General features: G+C 32.3%; 1 protein-coding gene across 1 annotated transcript; it reads right to left on the minus strand.

Annotated features, from left to right (window-relative positions):
• Window positions 1–4507: 4507 nt before the first annotated feature.
• On the minus strand, window positions 4508–19414 carry LOC113402800 (flavin reductase (NADPH)). Its single transcript, XM_026643124.2, has 4 exons — window positions 19261–19414; window positions 19051–19125; window positions 16773–17159; window positions 4508–5219 (listed from the first exon to the last, which is right to left on the minus strand). The coding sequence occupies exons 2-4, from the start codon at window positions 19121–19123 to the stop codon at window positions 5062–5064; spliced, it is 618 nt and encodes a 205-aa protein (XP_026498909.2). The 5' UTR covers window positions 19124–19125; window positions 19261–19414; the 3' UTR covers window positions 4508–5061.
• Window positions 19415–19709: the final 295 nt, after the last annotated feature.

Below are 19709 nucleotides of genomic sequence, written 5' to 3' on the forward strand. Positions count from 1 at the left end.
TACAGCGCTAATATGTATGGGCGGTGGTGATCATTTAACAAAAGATGGCCAATCAGACCATCCATCAAACCGTTTTAAAAAAAATTAAAATGACAAGTAACCTTTTTTTCACAACGAAGTATCTTTCAGTAACAGTTTCAAATAAAAATATTAAATTGATATTCTAATAATTAAATATCAGATAGCGACCGATGCTCCACTAGTGTGCCAGTAACTCGAACTTTACGTTGACGCGACATATTATCTAATTCATAAAATACGGATAGTGAAAACATTTTAATATTGTCAATATGTTATGTCAAACGAGTAAATACAAACGTCAGTTTCACGTAAATTATCAAAAAAAAAATCAATCAACCAAATTTTAAATGGAGTAAATATCTCATTAAACGTTAAATCATTTGATAATCGTAATAATATGATGAAACTAATTAACTAAAGTTGAAATAGAAGTGTTCATCCAACATGAATCCTTTGGAATACCTGCAGCTACTTGCGAATTGCATCCAAGAATACAGATGGCTCATCGATGCAGCGACTGCATGCTATCCGATCGTTATGATGTCAAGGATACACACAGCTTAAAACCATGATCACTAGATCTATAAACCAATCATATAAATATCAAGATGTTAATAAAAAAACGATTTCAGAATTTTCTTCTGATAGTTCTCACGTTATTTCATCCAAAACAACAACAAATATTCAATCTTCGAAAAATGATTCATCAGTAAGTGACACTACGATCGATGATTCCATTTTCAGTTCTGATGACACGCTAGATATGATCGTTACGCCTTGGAGTACAGAGTCGTGGTCTTCTCAAACTTCAGTTAAAACTAACCCACGATACGATATTCCACCAGAAAAAAATGTAAAAACTTTGACATCCACTACAATAAATCCAAGGTCGTCTACATCTTACGGCGGAATTAGCCCAAGCTTGAGTAACAGCAGATTCACTAAAAGTTTACTAATGATTAGTTCCATTTCGTACCTATCGCCAAATATACACCCGTTGGCAAGCCAATCTGAGGTAGACACTCTATCGTCTTGGACGTTGGAACCATACACCAGTTCACTAAAGCAATCGGATATTATAATAAAAAAAGTTATTTCCTCGAGTCTTCGTAGTTTTTCAGACACCGACGATTATCCGAGTACGATGGAGACATTTAACAGCAGTGAATATAATTTGATAACATCGACTCTCGACCGTGTTAATGACACAGTTGATATTATCTCAGATCAAATGCAAAATAGCTCTGAAGCCGATACAAAAAACGATTTAATTAAATGTTTAAGTTCTATGACATTTAAAATGAAATAAATAACAAAATCAATGGAAAACTTACGCTGTAAATATGAAAAAAAAATAACATTTACGTCTTATCAATTGTTTGTGTAGCTGTATATAAAAATAAACTAACTACATTTGAGACAAAACGGTACTGTATTAAAAAATAAGTTCATTTTAAAATATAAATATGACTGGCATGAAACACATTAATTTTAGTTATGTGTCGATAAAACATGCAATCCCTTTCGTATTAAGGGATGAAGCTGATTCGACTTCGCTTCTCCCTTGCTGCATTTAGATACATATTGTGGTAGACCGAGGTTCTATCAAAGTTCCAGAGGGACTATCCGACACTTACAGGTTCCTCACAATGTTTTACAAAGACACGATTATAATTATTGTAAACATAAATAATAAAATGAGTTTCATTTTCGTATTTATATCTAATATTATAGTTAAAAAAATCCTTAACTATGTATAGCTTAATTTTCCTTGCGAATATATTTATTAAGTTAAATGGACTATCATGGTACTGTACTAACCATAGACATTGTGCCGTAATAAATTTTAACCTATCCTCAGACCAACCTTCGGAATTGAGATGTTATGTCCCGTGTGTCTGTCGTTACACTCAGGAGTCAGGGCCGGATTCAGCGGAGGGCAACCGGGGCAACTGCCCTTGTGCCTCCACATGACAGGGGCCCCACTACAGATTCCGACGAGTTAACAAATGTCTAGATAGTCAAATTATAATAATGTTACTAATAACTGTTTTAAAAGTTACCGATACAAGTAAACAAATTATATCTTACTAATTGAAATAAAAACAATTCTAATTTATTCATAACATAACAGAGTATTGTCTGTAGTGTAAAATAAATTATGAAATTTGATAAAAATTAAAATGTATGTATACTTAAATACTTTGATTTCGAGTCATAAAAGCGCATTATTAATTTATTATATTGAAATTAAAAATCGTAATTTTTAGTCTTTATATCACGTGCCCTAAAACACGAGTCGCCATGGTTTGGCGTCAGAGAGGCGAAAACTGTCATTTCAATAATTTTATGGCAATAAAATGTGTTTATTTTGCCGAAATATATTTATATGTGGCTTTTTATTAAGAAAATCAAAGTTTTGAAGTACTTTTTCAAACACAGTAGAATACCCTATTATTGGGGTATTCACGCTTCTGTTCGTCTAGGGTCTCCACTCCTTTGTGGCCCCAAGACTTCTAGACCTTTAAATCCAACTCTGGTTACACTACCTACATATGTACCTTCAGTCTACTATATTCTATCGACTTTATGCTGTCTTCTTTTTTCGAATGTGTTATCAGTTATGTCAGAAAGAGAGAAATAGTTTAACTCAACACCCGCGAAATAACGTTTTTACGTAAGGTAAACAGCGCTGTAATCTGAGCTCGTTTGGGATGTTTTGAAATCTTCACCTACAATTTCTTATAAAGTTAAACGATACAATAAGTATTTAATAGTAATTAACTCGAGTATAAAAATGTTATATCTATTATGTACGAACGGAAAAAAATATGTCACGAGCCTGTCCCAAGCCACGGCGCCATTCCTAATTACGTGCAGTGTAATTTTTTTTCTTTTTGTATGAGCATAGTGTTTAATTTTTTTTTTCATTATTGCTTATTACGAGGAAGACTCCTCTTTTTTTTCTTCGAGGAGAAGGTTTAGAGCATATTCTACCACGCTGCTCCAATGCGGGTCGGTGGATACACATGTGTCAGAATTTCGTTGAAATCAGACACATGCACGTTTCCTAACGATGTTTTCCTTCACCGCCGAGAACGAGATGAATTATAAACACAAATTATACACATGAAAATTCAGTAGCGCTTGTCTAGGTTTGAACCCGCAATCATCGGTTAAGATGCACGCGTTCTAACCACTGGGCCTCTCGTCTCATAGACATAGTTATCATAAAATTAATTATTAAAAAAAAAACAATCAAGTCTCCACCTCAGAAAGACACAAACAGAAGCACGTGTAGATTACCAGCAGTAAAGTGTACCTCCCTGAAAGTTGCGCCGCTGACATCTGTCTGGCTGCCTTGCTACAACACTGGCCGTTAAAATATATAAAAATAAACTATCATAGAACAAGGTTTAAAAGTTACCGATATTTACTACTACACTATCATTTTGATATCGCACGTGACATTGGCGAAATAATCTGTGCCCTCTTGGCACAAATAAAAGTCAGAATAAAAAAAAAAACATTTTGATAAGTAAATTCATCGTAGACAATTCGAATTGTCTTTAATTATTTCAATGCCGCGTGAAATATTCGATCACCTTTCTAACCTTTGTACTAAAAGTCGATTAAAAGGAAAATTAAATTGAATTCATTTAAATACTATTTTAATCAAATGGTCAAAAATTTACACAACAATGTCAAGGGTTCACATTTTTATAGATTGAATTCATAGTAAAAAGTAAGTAATTATCGTCAAATAAAGTAAATCAATTTAACTAAAAGAAGACAATTAAGTGTAAAAATTTTTTTTACACTTAATTGTCTAATCAAATACAATTGTGCAAACGCTGGTGCATACTCTGCCAGAAAATTTAAAAATGTATATGAGATTGTAGGTGTACGAAATTAATGAAAAATTACTAAGATAAATAAAAATAAACATTATTACATAAATAAAGATTATTAGTTCAACTGAAACTACACTTTCGAATACATTATAAGAATACGATACTTTAATTCAACGGACGGCAAATGGGCAACGACGTACGTACCTTTCAAGGCAAAGAAGTTTATCGCTAAAATTGGACTGATTCCGAGCTCCTGAGATTTAGTTCTTGAAGAATCAAAATAACTGACTCCTACTGGATAACACAAGACTTGAGGATAAGCAGCCGTATTAGCTAGGTACATATATGACCTATGATATATTTCAATGAATAAGAAAATATTTAAATTAAATCAACTCAAAAGCAATAACTACTGTTAACGTTTACATAAGTATTACTATAAAAACGTTAAAGAACAAACTCGGCGATCGAAAACAAAAACTTATTTTTCAACACATACTAAAAAGATATGCATTTGAATATTCTAATGAAGTCGTAAAATATTTACAAAAAACTATTTCGAATGGTTCAAAATTTTAAAGTTAATTTATTTACACTTAAATATGAGGCAAAGGAATAAACACAAAAACCAGTTTTATATACAACCTTCGTTTAATTACACCTCTGTCGATTAAATACATCAAAGTAAAACTCGTTTATGACCATATTACCCCAGGGTTGCCTGCAGTGATAGACAAATAACTAGTGTAGGAGCGAGGAATTCTTTTTTTGTATAATATACATTGTAATCATATAATAAGAAATATAAATTTATGTTAATTATTACATAATTTAAATTCTACTGACAGCCCTGAACAATATTAACCCGTCTGACGAGATTTTTTCTGTAAAAAAATAACCTTTCCATTATAAATTTGAGTTCATATTTTAATAAAATTTTGAATTTAAAAAACATACAATGTGTTGAATTAAAATGCAGATAATCACAAGATTGCTCAAAAATATATATAACGTTTGCATTTAACAGAACTATAACACCAAGAATTAAATTTAAATAAACTTTTTTAAATATTTGCAACAGATAAAAAACAGCCTATTTATAATGCATGCACGCACGGACACAGATTTCAACTTCAACATAAGTATGTCCAAAAACACTAGTATAAAGTCGCGTATACACGTGAAATCATTGCGCTGGTACATTACACAGCCCGATGACGGTCTTGAAGTATTTCTCTTCTGTCAGCCCATCGACCAGAAACTTACCGAGGTCGTGCTTTGAAATACAACGTCCGGGTGATTTTTCTGGGTTGATTTCGATGATGATATCGCGGCTTGGGTCCTCTGATAACAAAAAAATAAAATTAACACTTAAACCCATCATACACAGTCACAAACACACACGTAATTAGTAAAACTAAACAATTGTACAAGTCAAATATTAATCTCCGGGTAAGAACCTATGAATTTTCATATGCTTAATCTGCGTTTATAATTCAAGTGGAAATTAAAGACCCGCATTGAAGCAGCTCAGTAGAATAAGCCCAATCCTTCTCCTTAAAAACGTGATCAAAGCCACGTACGACAAATAGTTAGTTATAGATAAACTTAAAAATTAAAACCGTGTCTTAATAAAAATCAATAGTTAATATTATAAAATGTATATTTTTATTATCTGTTAAAATATATTCAATCATTATTTTTTTATGTATAGTCGCGTACTTATTCACTTTTTAATTTAGATTTTAAATTTTAATACCTAAAATGAATCAAGGGCTTCTTGTCCACATTTGCGGCAGGCGCGCGGGGCCTTTATTCGTCTTGCCACTGAGTATGTACGTGTAACTATAAAAATGAACATTGACCTCCTACAAATGTAATCCGACTAAATAAAATACGCTAAAACTCGAATGAATTTAGATCGACGTAAGTGATATACATACGCATATTCTGTATAAATTAGAAATTAAATATTAAAAGGTTCGAGTGACACTCACGTGGAGAGGGTTCTTTACTTTAAGTGGTAATTTGTAGACTTAGGAGTTTCATTCTATTAAATAATAATTAAGATATTCGATTTTTTTTTTTTCAATTTTTCCAATTCTCAACCATAACTAAGCCCCTTAATTAGAATTCGTGATTCCCATGTCATGACTGCAACGATACGTATTTGATGCCATTTCGAATTCGCTCACTCAACTGAATCACAGAACCGGATCTCTCTCAATTACTAAATTGTTGCTGATCCTGCGGGTTAAATCAATTTAAACAGTATCTATCTGAGAATGCAATCCGGCCAGAACATTTTAATGTCTGATTTGAATGATTATTGTTAGTCACTACGCAAGATTCCTGAACGTTATGTAGTATTATCTTAAAGTAGCAAATGAAACGTTATTCCCAAATTAATAATATACTAAACCAATATACATAGATAAAAAATATAACAAAAGAATATAAATAATAAGAATATAAATTGGACTTTTTGTAAGGATGTATGTATAAGTTTGTACCTCTTTCACGTGAAAATTTAGATTAATGCCAGGACATACAATAGTTTTTATTACGGAAACCATCCCTAGGAGATTAAAAAGTTGTATATTCCACCCCTCCAGAATTTAATATATATATATATATATATATATATTATATTTAATATTCCTATAACAACTATTAAACAATTTTTTTATGAATCCCATGCACATATACCATGGTACATTAAAATTTTCAATCAATGATATCGCGTCAACTTAATATAAGAAGTATTCTGTTCAAGTGAACAACCATTATCGAATCGTCGTTTCGGAAAGTCAGCCTCCAGCAAGAAGAAACGGCAAGAAACTGACATAGTTACTCTAAGCTCAACTCAAACTCAAATTCCTTCATTCAATATAGAAGCATTACACTTACTTATTGATTGTCAAATTAAACACTACCACCGGTTCCGAAAATAAACTACCCTGAACTGACAAGATAAGAACCGACTAAAGAAACACAGCGGGTGTTTTTTTTCTCATTTTTATTATTTACATATATTCAATATGAAAAGAAATATGGCTATTTCTTTATCTTATTCATCAGAATAATATATGTAATAAAAAAATATTTGGCTTTAATCATCTTGTGGTGAGTTCCTATAGTTAAGTGTCGTGGTTTGAACAGAGGCAAATTAAACGCTCTACAAACCATTTACAAGTTTAAAAAACAAGTTTTCGATTACATTAAATCAGGTTTGTATTATATGTTAAATTTTTTATATGCGGTTTTTTTAATTATTTCCTGTATATTATTTGAATATTTCACGGTAACGTTTATATCAATATCGCTGAGTAATATGTATCACACATGTAATATAAATATATATTAACAACGATCCACTTTCGCCCGGAAGACCTTAATATATGTCAACGTAAAATTGGAAATACCATTAGATTATAATCTATCTCGCGAGATAAGCGAGATAAGCGACTGATAGATAGATATATTTTTTTAAATAAAGTAAATAAGATAAATTTATGTATCAATTTATAAAATATGTACCGACACGAATAAATATTTAGCCTGTAATTAATTTACCAATGTAGCAATTAATGCCTTATTATTTGTTTAATTTTGTTTAATTTTGATGATTGTGTAAGATTTCTGTTAGTCATTATCTCGTATCGTATCATAATCCTATCTCATTAATTTTATAATGTTACCTATTTGATTTTATGTATGTTAATCTTTTTTTAATATTAATAATCGTGTAATTAGTAATTAGCTGATGTATGTAATATTATATATTATTATGCCATAAGTGTCATGTCATAGTTTGTGTCCCTAAAATAAAATAAAATAAATAAGATTATGATCTACCGAAAACTATAACTTTGTAAAGTATTTAGTTGAATAAATAAACAAAATTGTTATGACATTGAATTATAAATTCACTTTTTTGCTCATGTAGTACCTATTCGGTTAGTAATTATATTTTTTTGTAATCGACGCAAAACATTTTAAAAAACTAGATGTTTTTATAAAAAAAATTATTATACATTTGACCGTCTCGAAGTTTCTTCATTTTGAACCAAAACTGGGTGTAGAATCAGTCATGCTTGTGATAAAAATATATGAGAACGGAACCAGTATGTACAATTTTGTTAATTGAGGATAACATTATGTGAGTAGTTTAGTTATATAATATACATAACATACATAATCAGCCTGTAAATTTCCCACTGCTGGGCTAAGGCCTCCTCTCCCGTTGAGGAGAAGGTATTATATAATATAGACGACCCTAAAGGTACGAGCGATAGCGTTTTCACAAGAAGATTTCGCATTTAGCGTAAACAAATTTAAGCTAAACCTGACTTTGGCTGGAGTATAAGGATGAAAAGTTTTATTTCGTCTGGTCTTTTTAGGTCTGAGATGTTTCTTTCCGAACCGGTGGTAGATTTCTTTTTGACTATAATAAGTAAACGTGATAGTTCTATATTGAATAAGAATTTATGACTTTGACTTTTGATATATATAACAAAAATAACATAAAGATCATAATTTGAGTGGTGTATAAGTTGATGTGGCAGCAGCACGACTTGCGACGATTTTAAAAATTGGCATTAAGAACCTTCTCCGTGAAATAATATAGGTACATCGGTTAACATCGAATCAAATGGAATCAATTCAAAAACGCGATAAAATCCGCACAGGAAAATGAGTATGTTGGTGAATTATTATTGTGTATATAATTAGTTTATTAATTTATGATATTTATTTATTACACTATACCATTACACAAATACGATATAATATTCTACTTAATATTTATTTATATAATAATATAATATACATACACAATACACACCGACATTACACTTCGTATATTTATTTTCATAGCAATATTAACACAAAATATTAATACACAAGCATACTCGGACGAAACCCGTAGTACGCGGCGGATCGGCCGAGCGACGCTTTTGTTTCGCGTCTACCCGCCACCGCGCAATATCGTAAGTCGCCAGAGTGCAGTTTCGTTTACTAGCCTTTAATATCAAATTGTTTTCGTATTTAGTTTTAGCGATTTACATGTGCTATCAATTCTATCAGAACTGTTGCTTTTTTCTTCCATACTCTGTTACCTTCTGACTTTTTCTTTCTGCGTTCATTGTGTGCGTATTATACGAGTTACTATCATGTTGTGAACATTGTTATTTCTTCCCGCTTCACACACTACGCACACATCTTTAAGTATATAACCGAATAGACACATATGTACAAGAGTTTTTAAAAAGTTAAACATTTAATTAAAAGTAAAAAAAAAAAAAACTGTCTACTTTCATCACGACAAAAATTGCTTAATGGTATGTTCTAAGATTGGTCACTGTGTGGTTTTACCGTGAGTCACGAAAAAGTCATATTCTCTAAATATAAAGGGAATTCCCGGGAGCATATAAAAACTGCATTCATTTTTAATGAAATTCATAAAAAAAAATTCAAGGATATCTAGAGAGCCGATGACTTTTAATCTTTGCAGTTAACTTTTCTACTGCAAGAAACAGAAACCATCAAGCTGATGATCAATGTTGGTGGTATCAAAATAGGTTCAACCCTAGGGTTGAACACATAACATAATCAGCCTGTAAATTTCCCACTGCTGGGCTAAGACCTCCTCTCCCGTTGAGGAGAAGGTATGGATCATATTCCACCACGCTGCTCCAATGCAGGTTGGTGGAATACACATGTGGCAGAATTTCGTTGAAATTAGACACATGCAGGTTTCCTCACGATGTTTTCCTTCACCGCCGAGCACGAGATGAATTATAAACAAATTAAGCACATGTAAATTCAGTGGTGCCTGCCTGGGTTTGAACCCGAAATCATCGGTTAAGATGCACGCGTTCTAACCACTGGGCCATCTCGGCTCCTCGGGTTGAACACGTGTCTGGTTAATCAGAGTCAAAGGTTACTTGCAATATGTGTGATAAAAAAAGTTTCTGAAGTTTTTTTTATATAATCCGGCGAGTTAGCGCATGCGCCTTATCATTGTAAGTGATCACCACTGCATACTTATAGACATTGATACTTTAACAAATATTAATAGTTCCTCACGTCACAACTGCGCCATCAACCATGAAAACTAAGATATTCCCTGTAACTGTAATTACACTACCTCACTCGCCCGTCAAACCAAACAACGAAACTGATTATTGCTGTTTGGTGGTAGAATATATTACTAGTGGGTGATAATTGGTAACCTAACCACCAAGGGTTCGTCATCACCGTATACACTTTTTACATATACAAAGGATATTTCATACAAAAGCAAATTATATTTGTACGTTTGTCCTTTAAAAGTTCCTGGCCCGAAACTATATATTTTGTTTTGCATGCGAACCTTCATTATGAACATTCCGTTTAGACTCACAATCGACCCGAAGTAGGGAAGAGTAACTAGTATATAATGAAAATATGGTGATAATACTAGACGCACCAAGTGCTATAAATAGACGACCAATAGAGGGACGGATCTAACTGCTCGAAATTGTGTTTAACACGCGTAGTCACAGTAAATTCTAAAAATTTAAATGTTGCAATGCAAATATCATTGACAATTCACCTTTCAGTTAGACGTAACTCAATTCTCACATAAAATGATAAAAAAATTGATTTCTACATCATGTATACATAAACGGCGTAAATATGATCTGATACATTGTGATAAAAATGGCTTATCTGGAATAATCTCACTGCCCCGCTTATATAACGTACCTAGAGGCAAAGCCACACTAAGACATGGACATATTTTCGCATTTCTGTAATACTCGGAAGATTTATATACTTAAACATTATTTAGAGCAAAACAAGTTTATTTACGACAGTAAACATTGAAGATCGATTAAATCGTTTAAATTTTTTACTTTATATCTCACGAGTACTATTTTGGTGGCTTAAACGTTTCTTACTTTCAGCTGATTATGGTTTGATACAAAGACGCAATTCCGATACGAATTATAACATCGTGCGATGTCATACCTCAGTTCGCCCTTAGTTTAAGGTAGAAAAAGCTGCACCAACACCGACATTGTCACGATATAAAACGGATTGAAAACAATACACTAAATATGGAATGAAACGCAGGATGTTAGTATCGAAATGGCATTCTTTTTATAAATATTTTTACATCGCCTCCATGTTTGATCGTCATTTGTCAGAAACGTTTGTAAATCGCGATTTATACGGTGTCTTTTGTGATAGGTACCCAAACTTATTAACATAAGTGTTAAATCATTAACAAAATTAATAATTTTAATTACAATCAACTGATTTAGTCAGTTAGTTCAGCGATTCAGTCGTAATGTCGTATTAAAAAAACATACTCGGTATATTTATTCTAATCCTGATGTAATATATACTAAAATTATAAATATGAAAGTAAATCATTAAATATTTATACAAATAATTTACAATGTTATCCACAGTAACACTTGAGTACGTGTTTGAAGACTTCACATGTTCATGAAAACAAATATAAAAACGTAAAAATAACTCTTCTCGTACCTAAATAATTATAAATGACCTGCTAGCAACTTCACAACAATGTACAACATTTAAATTTACGTTACTACTTAATTTTACGTTTCGTGTATGACGTTCGTTTAAATTATACAAAAAAAAAAAGAACAAATTGCTTCTATTAACATGTGCCTAAGGATAGGCATATAATGATGATGAAAGGATTCCAACGATACCCATACCATACACATAATCTGGGGACAATTCTACTATCATACAACTGTAATGGTACATTCTACTATTCCGGCTATACAACTTTGAATACTCCTCACAAAATATACCTCAGCTTAATTGTACCTGAGGACGAATTCTGTTTATTTAAATCGGTTACAATACGATCCCTATTATTTTCCGAGCAGACTATGACAAAACTGCAACTGCCGAATACTCAGCTGAACGGTCACGGTTGCGTTTCGACTCGAATACGATTATCTGACAATTAGTTAGGAAGGATTGGGACCCCGTGCTGTATATAAAAGTTATGGTGGAATAAAAAAAAATCCACATACATACATACATGAACCCTGAAAACATTACAACTCCTTTTTTGGGCAGTCGTGTACAAAGAAAAACAGAAGTGACCAAATAATTCATTTGTGGACCAATCCAATAATGTGTCCAACATTGTTCCAACATTGGCTTTCGGAAACATAGTGAATATTCTTCAGAATGAATGTTTACGATATCACCTTTAAAGTTCGTTTACATTTAAACAACTGAAAATTTGTTTTGTTTGCAATTCTTCAGATTTCAAAAACGTTTATTTCGATTTTGTTCGTGCCGAAATTAAATGAGTCAAAATAAGCAAAGGCCTCCGGAACATTTTAAAATTTGTCTCTTTCTTAATAGGAAACGCAATCCGCGCCGTCAGTTTCAAATTTTTATTACGTACGGAGACTTGTCACCAGTTTTCTTCGAGCGCAATACACCAGAATATTAATTACTATCAAATGACCGACATGAGTTCTCTTGTCTTGACTCTTACAATTTTATTATAAAAATATATATTATACGAATTGCGTGCTACTTATTTTTACCTTTTATTTCGAAACACAGCACACTATTGCCAACTACACAGAGCTATCAGCTCAAAGAATGAAGAACGCATTGATTTATAAGTTAAGACTGCCTGGGTATTTACTACCCACTGATCATAATTTGTACCACCAAACAGCAATACTTAGCATTGTTGTATTTCGGTTTAAGGGGTAAGTAACTACAGACACAATGGACAAAACATCTCAGCTCCCAAGATGGTGGCTCAATGTTTTACGAGGAATGATAAATATTTTTTACAATAGCAATGTTTATGGGCAGATGTGGTGACATCAGGTGGTCCAATTTGGCAATTGCTAATCGGCCGCCCTAAATGACATAAGTCGATAAGGGCATTTATCCTGCTCGTGCATATTGTTATACCAATTATAAATGTTGAAGGTGATGTACTCCAACAATGTCTTGTAACTACTTAGTTATTAACTTTATAGTTAGTGGCTAACCTCCATGTTACAGTTCATGGTAAATGTTGAAGATGATGTACTCCAACAATGTCTTGTAAATAGTTATTAACTTTATAGTTAGTGGCTAGCCTCCATGTTACGGTTCATGGCAAGTCATCAAACGTTTTAAAGTATATTAATCTAAACAAATATCGGTTACCAAAATATAAATTCTTGAATAATAATTTTTCAAGTCGCTGATATCGATCGATATTCAGATAAAAAACTTTTAGTAGATACTCAAATTTATTTGACAGTCATTCGATATTACATGATATCAGAAAATTATCTATCACTAGCTGCTCCGCACGGTTTCACTAGCGTTAAACGTAGCTCTGCCCATTTTAAGATATTATGTAGGTATATGTATATAATAAAAAATAAATACCTTGGTATTACGCATTGCGCTAAAATGAAAGAGCTTAAGAGCATAAGGAAAACATTGTCTCCAGCCTATTTACGTGGTACACTTGTTTTTTTTTTTTTTTTTAATATTTATGGAAAGGTTTTGAACTGCATTTGTGCCTTTCAAGGTTTCATATGGTACTCAGCTAGTTTCTGCAATTTGTTGCGCCAAAAAGTAAAGAAACTGTAGATGACCTTTAGTTTCTGTTGCGAGTTCCATTACTTTCAAATTATTAAAATTGTTTTATATTAAAACTACACATTTATTAATTTATTAATAGTCCATTGGCAGCTAGAATATATTAACCGACAGCCTCTTTGGCTGCATATAAGGCCGCAGATCCTGCGGTCCTGGGATAAAAACCATGATCGAGCCGAAAAACATTTTTTTGGATTTTCTATAGCAACATTTTTATTGACAGCCGAGTCTGGAAGTTGGAAGTGTACACTCTCGTCTCTCGGAGCACTTAAAGCCGTTGATCCAGCGCTTGAACTCTTTCAGGTCGTGTCGGATATGCTGTCCTATCTAATATGCGAGTAAGGAAACAGAGAGTGCACCTGTGTTTGCTCACACACTGTGCACTATAATGTGCTTTGGGTCTCTGTCATATTTTTTGGTAGAAAGGTAAAGGAAGGTGAAATTGAAATAAGAAGTTGATCCGTGATCGTGTTTCAGTGAGATAACACAAGTCTGACGATCTAGACGTATCAACATAAGTATGTATTTTTAAATGCATTTATACGATTTTATACTACATAACTTATATCAATACGATAATATCACGAATCGCTTAATCGGATAGTTTATTAATACTACAACTCTATTGATATTACAAGTCATTAATAATAATTAATAATTTGATATTAATATACGATTTGATATCGATAACACTAAAAAGAACACGTGCTTTATCTATTGACACAAACATATTATTGATTTTGATATATCGGTTTGAAGTTGATAGACTTCGACAGATAACCATGGAATCTAATATATAATATTTTAAGGAGAAGGTTTGTACACTATCGACTGTTTTGTAAAACACCTCTAAATGCCACAGCGGCATATTATACCGTTTAACCGTTCGTTCTGACTTCTGGCAGTAATATATATACCAATGTCAGAAATCAAGAACTCTTGGCTTTACAAAGCCAAGAATTCCGATACAGGTAGAACAACGATCGCACTTGACAAACTACAGACTAGAGATGAAACGGATATCCGGTAACTATCCGGTATCCGGCCTATCCGGCCGCCTTAATACTATCCGGCCGAATACCGGGTAGCTACTTTTCGAATACCGGATAGACATCCAGCTGAATAAAAAAAACTGGATAAAAGAAACATATTTTTGAGTAATTCTTTAGTTAGTCTTAGTATCGCTTAACTTAAATATAACTAGTTTTAGTTGTAAATTTTTAATCATACAATAGTAAGTTAATGTGATACAAAGAAATGAATGAATTAGTACTCATACCGCACTGAGGGCAAATTATGGTGAATAAATACTAATTTCTCTGCATTGAGAGGTAACAGGCGGTTGCGTTTCTCTTCATAAATAAGGCCAGCTTCAGAAAAAAGTCTCGTTATACAACCTGCTGCAAGGTGCAGAAAGGTAGATTTTGGCAAACTTTGTTAAATTTGGGTATTGTTTGGCATTAGAATAAGGGTCGCAATTGCGATCGGCTAAGTTTCGCCGGATACCCGGGGAAACTTATCCTGCCACATGGTCGGCCGAATATCCGGTATCCGGTATCCGGCCAAACTGCTATCCGTTTCATCTCTACTACAGACTAGATTTGACCACTTTGCTTCAGTCCAAATTTTATTCCTTTTTAAAATAGTACCTATTGGATAGAGATGCTCGGATTTAATCTCGAGTTTCAACACAGGACCGATCAAGAACAATAACAGGGAATACTAACTACCTCATTTTAAATCTGAGAATAATTGAGAACGACGCCAAGTTCTTGCCCGATCTTCCCGCTAGAGGTGGCTTTCCGGAACGGTGGTAGAATTAACATACCAACGAGCCAAAAACGCTTTATCTCAAAGTTTATTTGAAAAAAAAAAACCATTTGATTTTAGATTTGTCTCAAACATAAGCACACATGCACTCTCTGTTACCTAGTCGCATCTGGAAATAATTCCGGCTCAGAACGAACTTTGCGCGATTTATACGGGAGATTATTGCATATAATACCATCTTCCAGAATCAGAGCCACTACTGACAATTTATCAACAGAAACACCCGTTACGTATACTTAGCCCTGTCGAGGGGATTGATCTAGCACCTCGGTATCAGCGGACTTATGTGCCTAGTCACTCGAAAATGATGCATAAAACTAATAATTCAAATTTAAATCAAATATACTCATAATTTATTTTACATACACTTTCAATGAAGAATAAACGAGTAACCTTACTTAGTAATTACTGAATTGCAAAGTATTACATAAATTAATATACGTAGCTACATATATTTAATAAATTAAATTAATTTGTATATTCTGCATCTAAATCGACGAATACTAATTATTTATTACCTAGCCGCCCGTAAGCACGTGAAAAGTTTGTTTTTCCCGAAGCAATTTTTAAGGGATACGTCCATTAGCGCGTTTTGGAGATATAATGGACACCTATACCATAGTGGCAAACGTCATGACACTCTCTAAAGCCACCGTGTGGATGTGTGCGTGCCGTGTATACTATATTCTTTGCTTGACTGTGTTTCTTTATGTGATAGGTGGTCACCACCGCCCATAGATATTGGCGCTTTAAGAAATATTAGCCATTCCTTACAGTACCAATGTATTAACGTTTGGCGATCGATTATATGTTGAGCGGATGGTACCTAGCCCGATGGATTTAACAAAGTCCTACCACCAAGTAAAATGCAGTACCACAGTGATTGTGTACTGCACACGCAGCTAAAATATATTTATTTTATTAACGAAACCAACTTCTTTAATGCGTTCATTCAACAATTTCTCTAAATCTACTAGTTCAAAATGCAAAATAAAAACAGCTTATTTACTAAATAGTTTGATGCCGAAAAGCATATTGGACATAATAAGAATTAACTTTTTTTACTAACTATATATTTTATATGTATGTAAATGAATGACAAAAACACTATAAAAACAATTAGAATAATATTACGTCAATGGATATGAATTAGTATAGTGACCGTTTGTGACCTTATTCAATTGTGCCTTAAGTAACACGTATAAAATATATTTAAACGAAATGTACTACATTGACCTGAACGCCGAATAAAGAAAGAATTCTATATTCGAAAAACGATTCAATTTGCTAAGGGGTACAATTGTTTAATTAAAGCGTACATATCATACCTATAATAAGATAGATTACCGAATAAAATTAGCGAAAATGAAACTTGGTTCATTGAAACAGGATCAAGGAAAGCAAACTCACCGGAAATATGCGGCGCAAAGACCGCAACCCAATTGAGACCGCTCTGTTTCAGCTCGTCGTACATTCGCTTGTGGTCTTTCGTGATATCAACAAACTGACGCGGAATTTTCTCCGGCTCGAAGAACAAGAACCCCGATATACAAGCTGTCACAGTTTTGACATACTTCGCTCTCATCGCTTCGATGATGTTCTTAGTGCCCTCGGACATGTCTGATGTCGGCTCTAAGTTTTCACGAGTTCCGAGGGCGATGATGACTCCATCTGTTCCTTCGACGGCCTGATTCACCGAGTCCGGTTCCAGAACGTCACCTTTGAATACTTCTACCTTGCTTTTTAAATCTTCTGGAAGTTTCGATGGATCGCGAACGAAGGCTCGTACGCTGATACCTGGATTCAATTGTATCTGTTTTAGTCTTGTTACAAACCAATTATTACTAATACTTTATATGAATTACTAATACGTAATACTATGGCAACTTCGTCATCGCCCGTCCGCGAACAAAATTGAAAATTTGAGTTGGGTTACTGAATGATACACATAGTTAGGACACATCACGGTTGTAGATATTCTAATGATTTCACGATTATTATTTCTCTTTTCGTAACATGTTCTTTCATTTAAGAACTTTATACTTTTTATACAAAGGAGGTTAAATTCATCCACATATATAAAAATATATCATTGTACATGAGATATAATTAGCACTTCGCAAAAACTTTTAACAAAGATTCGATACCGAGATGTTTATGCGACTAGTTTTTATTAGCTGGACTTAGGCAATGGTCAAAATTGTGTTCCAAAGCATATATTTTTTAGAAAAATTTGATACAAATTATTGAAGTTATATTTCTTTTGGCGCGTAATGAAATTTGATGAGAATGGTTTTTATGATGCGCACGAACACGGTAACATGAAAACATTCTTAATTACAATTCTCGCTATATCGCCAATTAAATGTTAAGTCACTCGAAATAGACAATTTAACACACAATCTTATTTGACAATGCTTATTTTATTACAAATTTAAATTGTGAGTGAATGTTGTTGCGGTGATAAAAGAAATAAATATATTTAGAAGTAGATTATTACTACTTTATTATAATATATGCTCTGCATGCAAATAGAAACATATTTTGATTGCACCAAAGTAGTAGAACTTCTCACGACATGTATATGACATGAGTAGACTCTTCTTTTTTTAAATTTTGTTATTACATAAGACTCCACTAAATTCTCTGGAAATTATCCAAGAACAATTTTTATACAGCCCAATTATTTATTAGCCAAAAAATATCACTGTTATTATATTATTGCCCATCGATCAAACAAATGGTGTTAAGTATATTTACCATACAGCATTGTTAAGGCTTGTTAGAGATGGTACTACTCGGTTATACCACCAAGAGCTATACTTTGTAACTACAGGCAGAATGGACTACAAACTCTTGTATATAATTATTGATGATGCATCGAAGCATTTAAAATTGCCTTATAATTTTTTAAAGTGTCTTCATGTCCTAGGACCTCTTTGTGTATGTGACAATTTACCATCATTTATTTTTTGATCTACCTTTTTAAAACTTTACACATATACTACCAAAAAGTTTCATCAATATAGATCCAGTGTTTTTACAAACACACAATTTCGTTTTATAATTATATATATATATGTATGTCAGGATAAACCATCTGTTCACTATTATAGTAAGTAAAGCAGAAACTATTTGAAGTGATCAATAACTTATTTGGATATTGTAATTATTATGGAGTATCATGCCTTAGACATATTAAGAACTGTTTTTTTTAGTCTGCATTATGTTTTGTTTAACGAATAATATACAATCTTTTCTTTATTTTGTTTAAATACAACATTTATTAAACCATTTGTATAAATTGCATAATAATAATCTTTTAAAAATTACATCATATTTTTATGTGATGATGCGACAAATTTTTAATACTATTTTTTAATGATAAAGATATTATATAAAATTGCAGAATTATTTCTTACTTATAAACCCATGTCAATAGCAAATTACAAAAACACTTGTAAATAAAACTTAAGAGTATCTGATTAAAAACTACTTTTCAACGCTAATCAAATATAATTAATTATTGATAAAATATAAATCAGATAATTTTTCAAGAAAAAAATAACATTAATTTAATAAATTTACAGATATTAATATTAGTTAGTTTTGAAAATGTAAAAGATAGTTGTAAATATCAAAATTTCTTATTATGTCATAAAAAATACAAATATTATATTTCTAGTACCTTTTTTTAAAGCCGCTTGCACAGCGCAAAGTCCGGTCGTGCCGGTTGATCCAAAAATTACGACTTTCTTCATTTCTGTTGATAATTAACAAATATGTTTATATCACTGACGTTCACGAGTGAATAATATATAAAATAAAGTAAAAAAAATTAAAAATAATTTTAAGAGATTATAAAAAGCGATTAGATTACTTATCGCAAATCACGCACCTATATTTTTTACCGGCTCCGAACACAAACTAATTTCAAGCTAACTATTCAGTTGACTTATATCAGAAGAGACCTAAAGGAAACTAATATAAATCCGATTCAATTCAAGGTTCATTTGCCGCTCAACATATAAAACACTATGTATGTAATGAAATGATTGAGGTGTGAATTATTTGACACGTATTAGGAAAACAATTTAAAATATACTACCTAATTCTAATTAAATGTGATTCGGATTTTTCTTTTCTTTTCCCGGCCATAATTTTTAGTATGTTAGAGAGAGAAACAAAATAAATGACGTATCAATTTGACGGCTATAAAAAAACTTTTAAAAATAGACGTATAGCAGTATTAATAGTGTTGTCGCTTATAAATAAAAAATATTTATTCAAAAAATAAGTGGCAATTTGGTTTTAATAATACAAACTAAATTTTTGCTCTTTGTTTAA

This window comes from Vanessa tameamea, chromosome 19, assembly GCF_037043105.1.
Source record: "Vanessa tameamea isolate UH-Manoa-2023 chromosome 19, ilVanTame1 primary haplotype, whole genome shotgun sequence".
NCBI classification, from domain to species: domain Eukaryota; kingdom Metazoa; phylum Arthropoda; class Insecta; order Lepidoptera; family Nymphalidae; genus Vanessa; species Vanessa tameamea.

Coding starts and splice junctions, on each gene's coding strand:
- LOC113402800 (XM_026643124.2), bottom strand. CDS start 19,123: ATGAAGAAAGTCGTAATTTTTGGATCAACCGGCACGACCGGACTTTGC. Junction 17,160..19,050: donor GCAAGCGGCTTTAAAAAAAG/GTACTAGAAATA, acceptor AATTGAATCCAG/GTATCAGCGTACGAGCCTTC. Junction 5,220..16,772: donor CTTTGCGCCGCATATTTCCG/GTGAGTTTGCTT, acceptor TTTTGTTATCAG/AGGACCCAAGCCGCGATATC.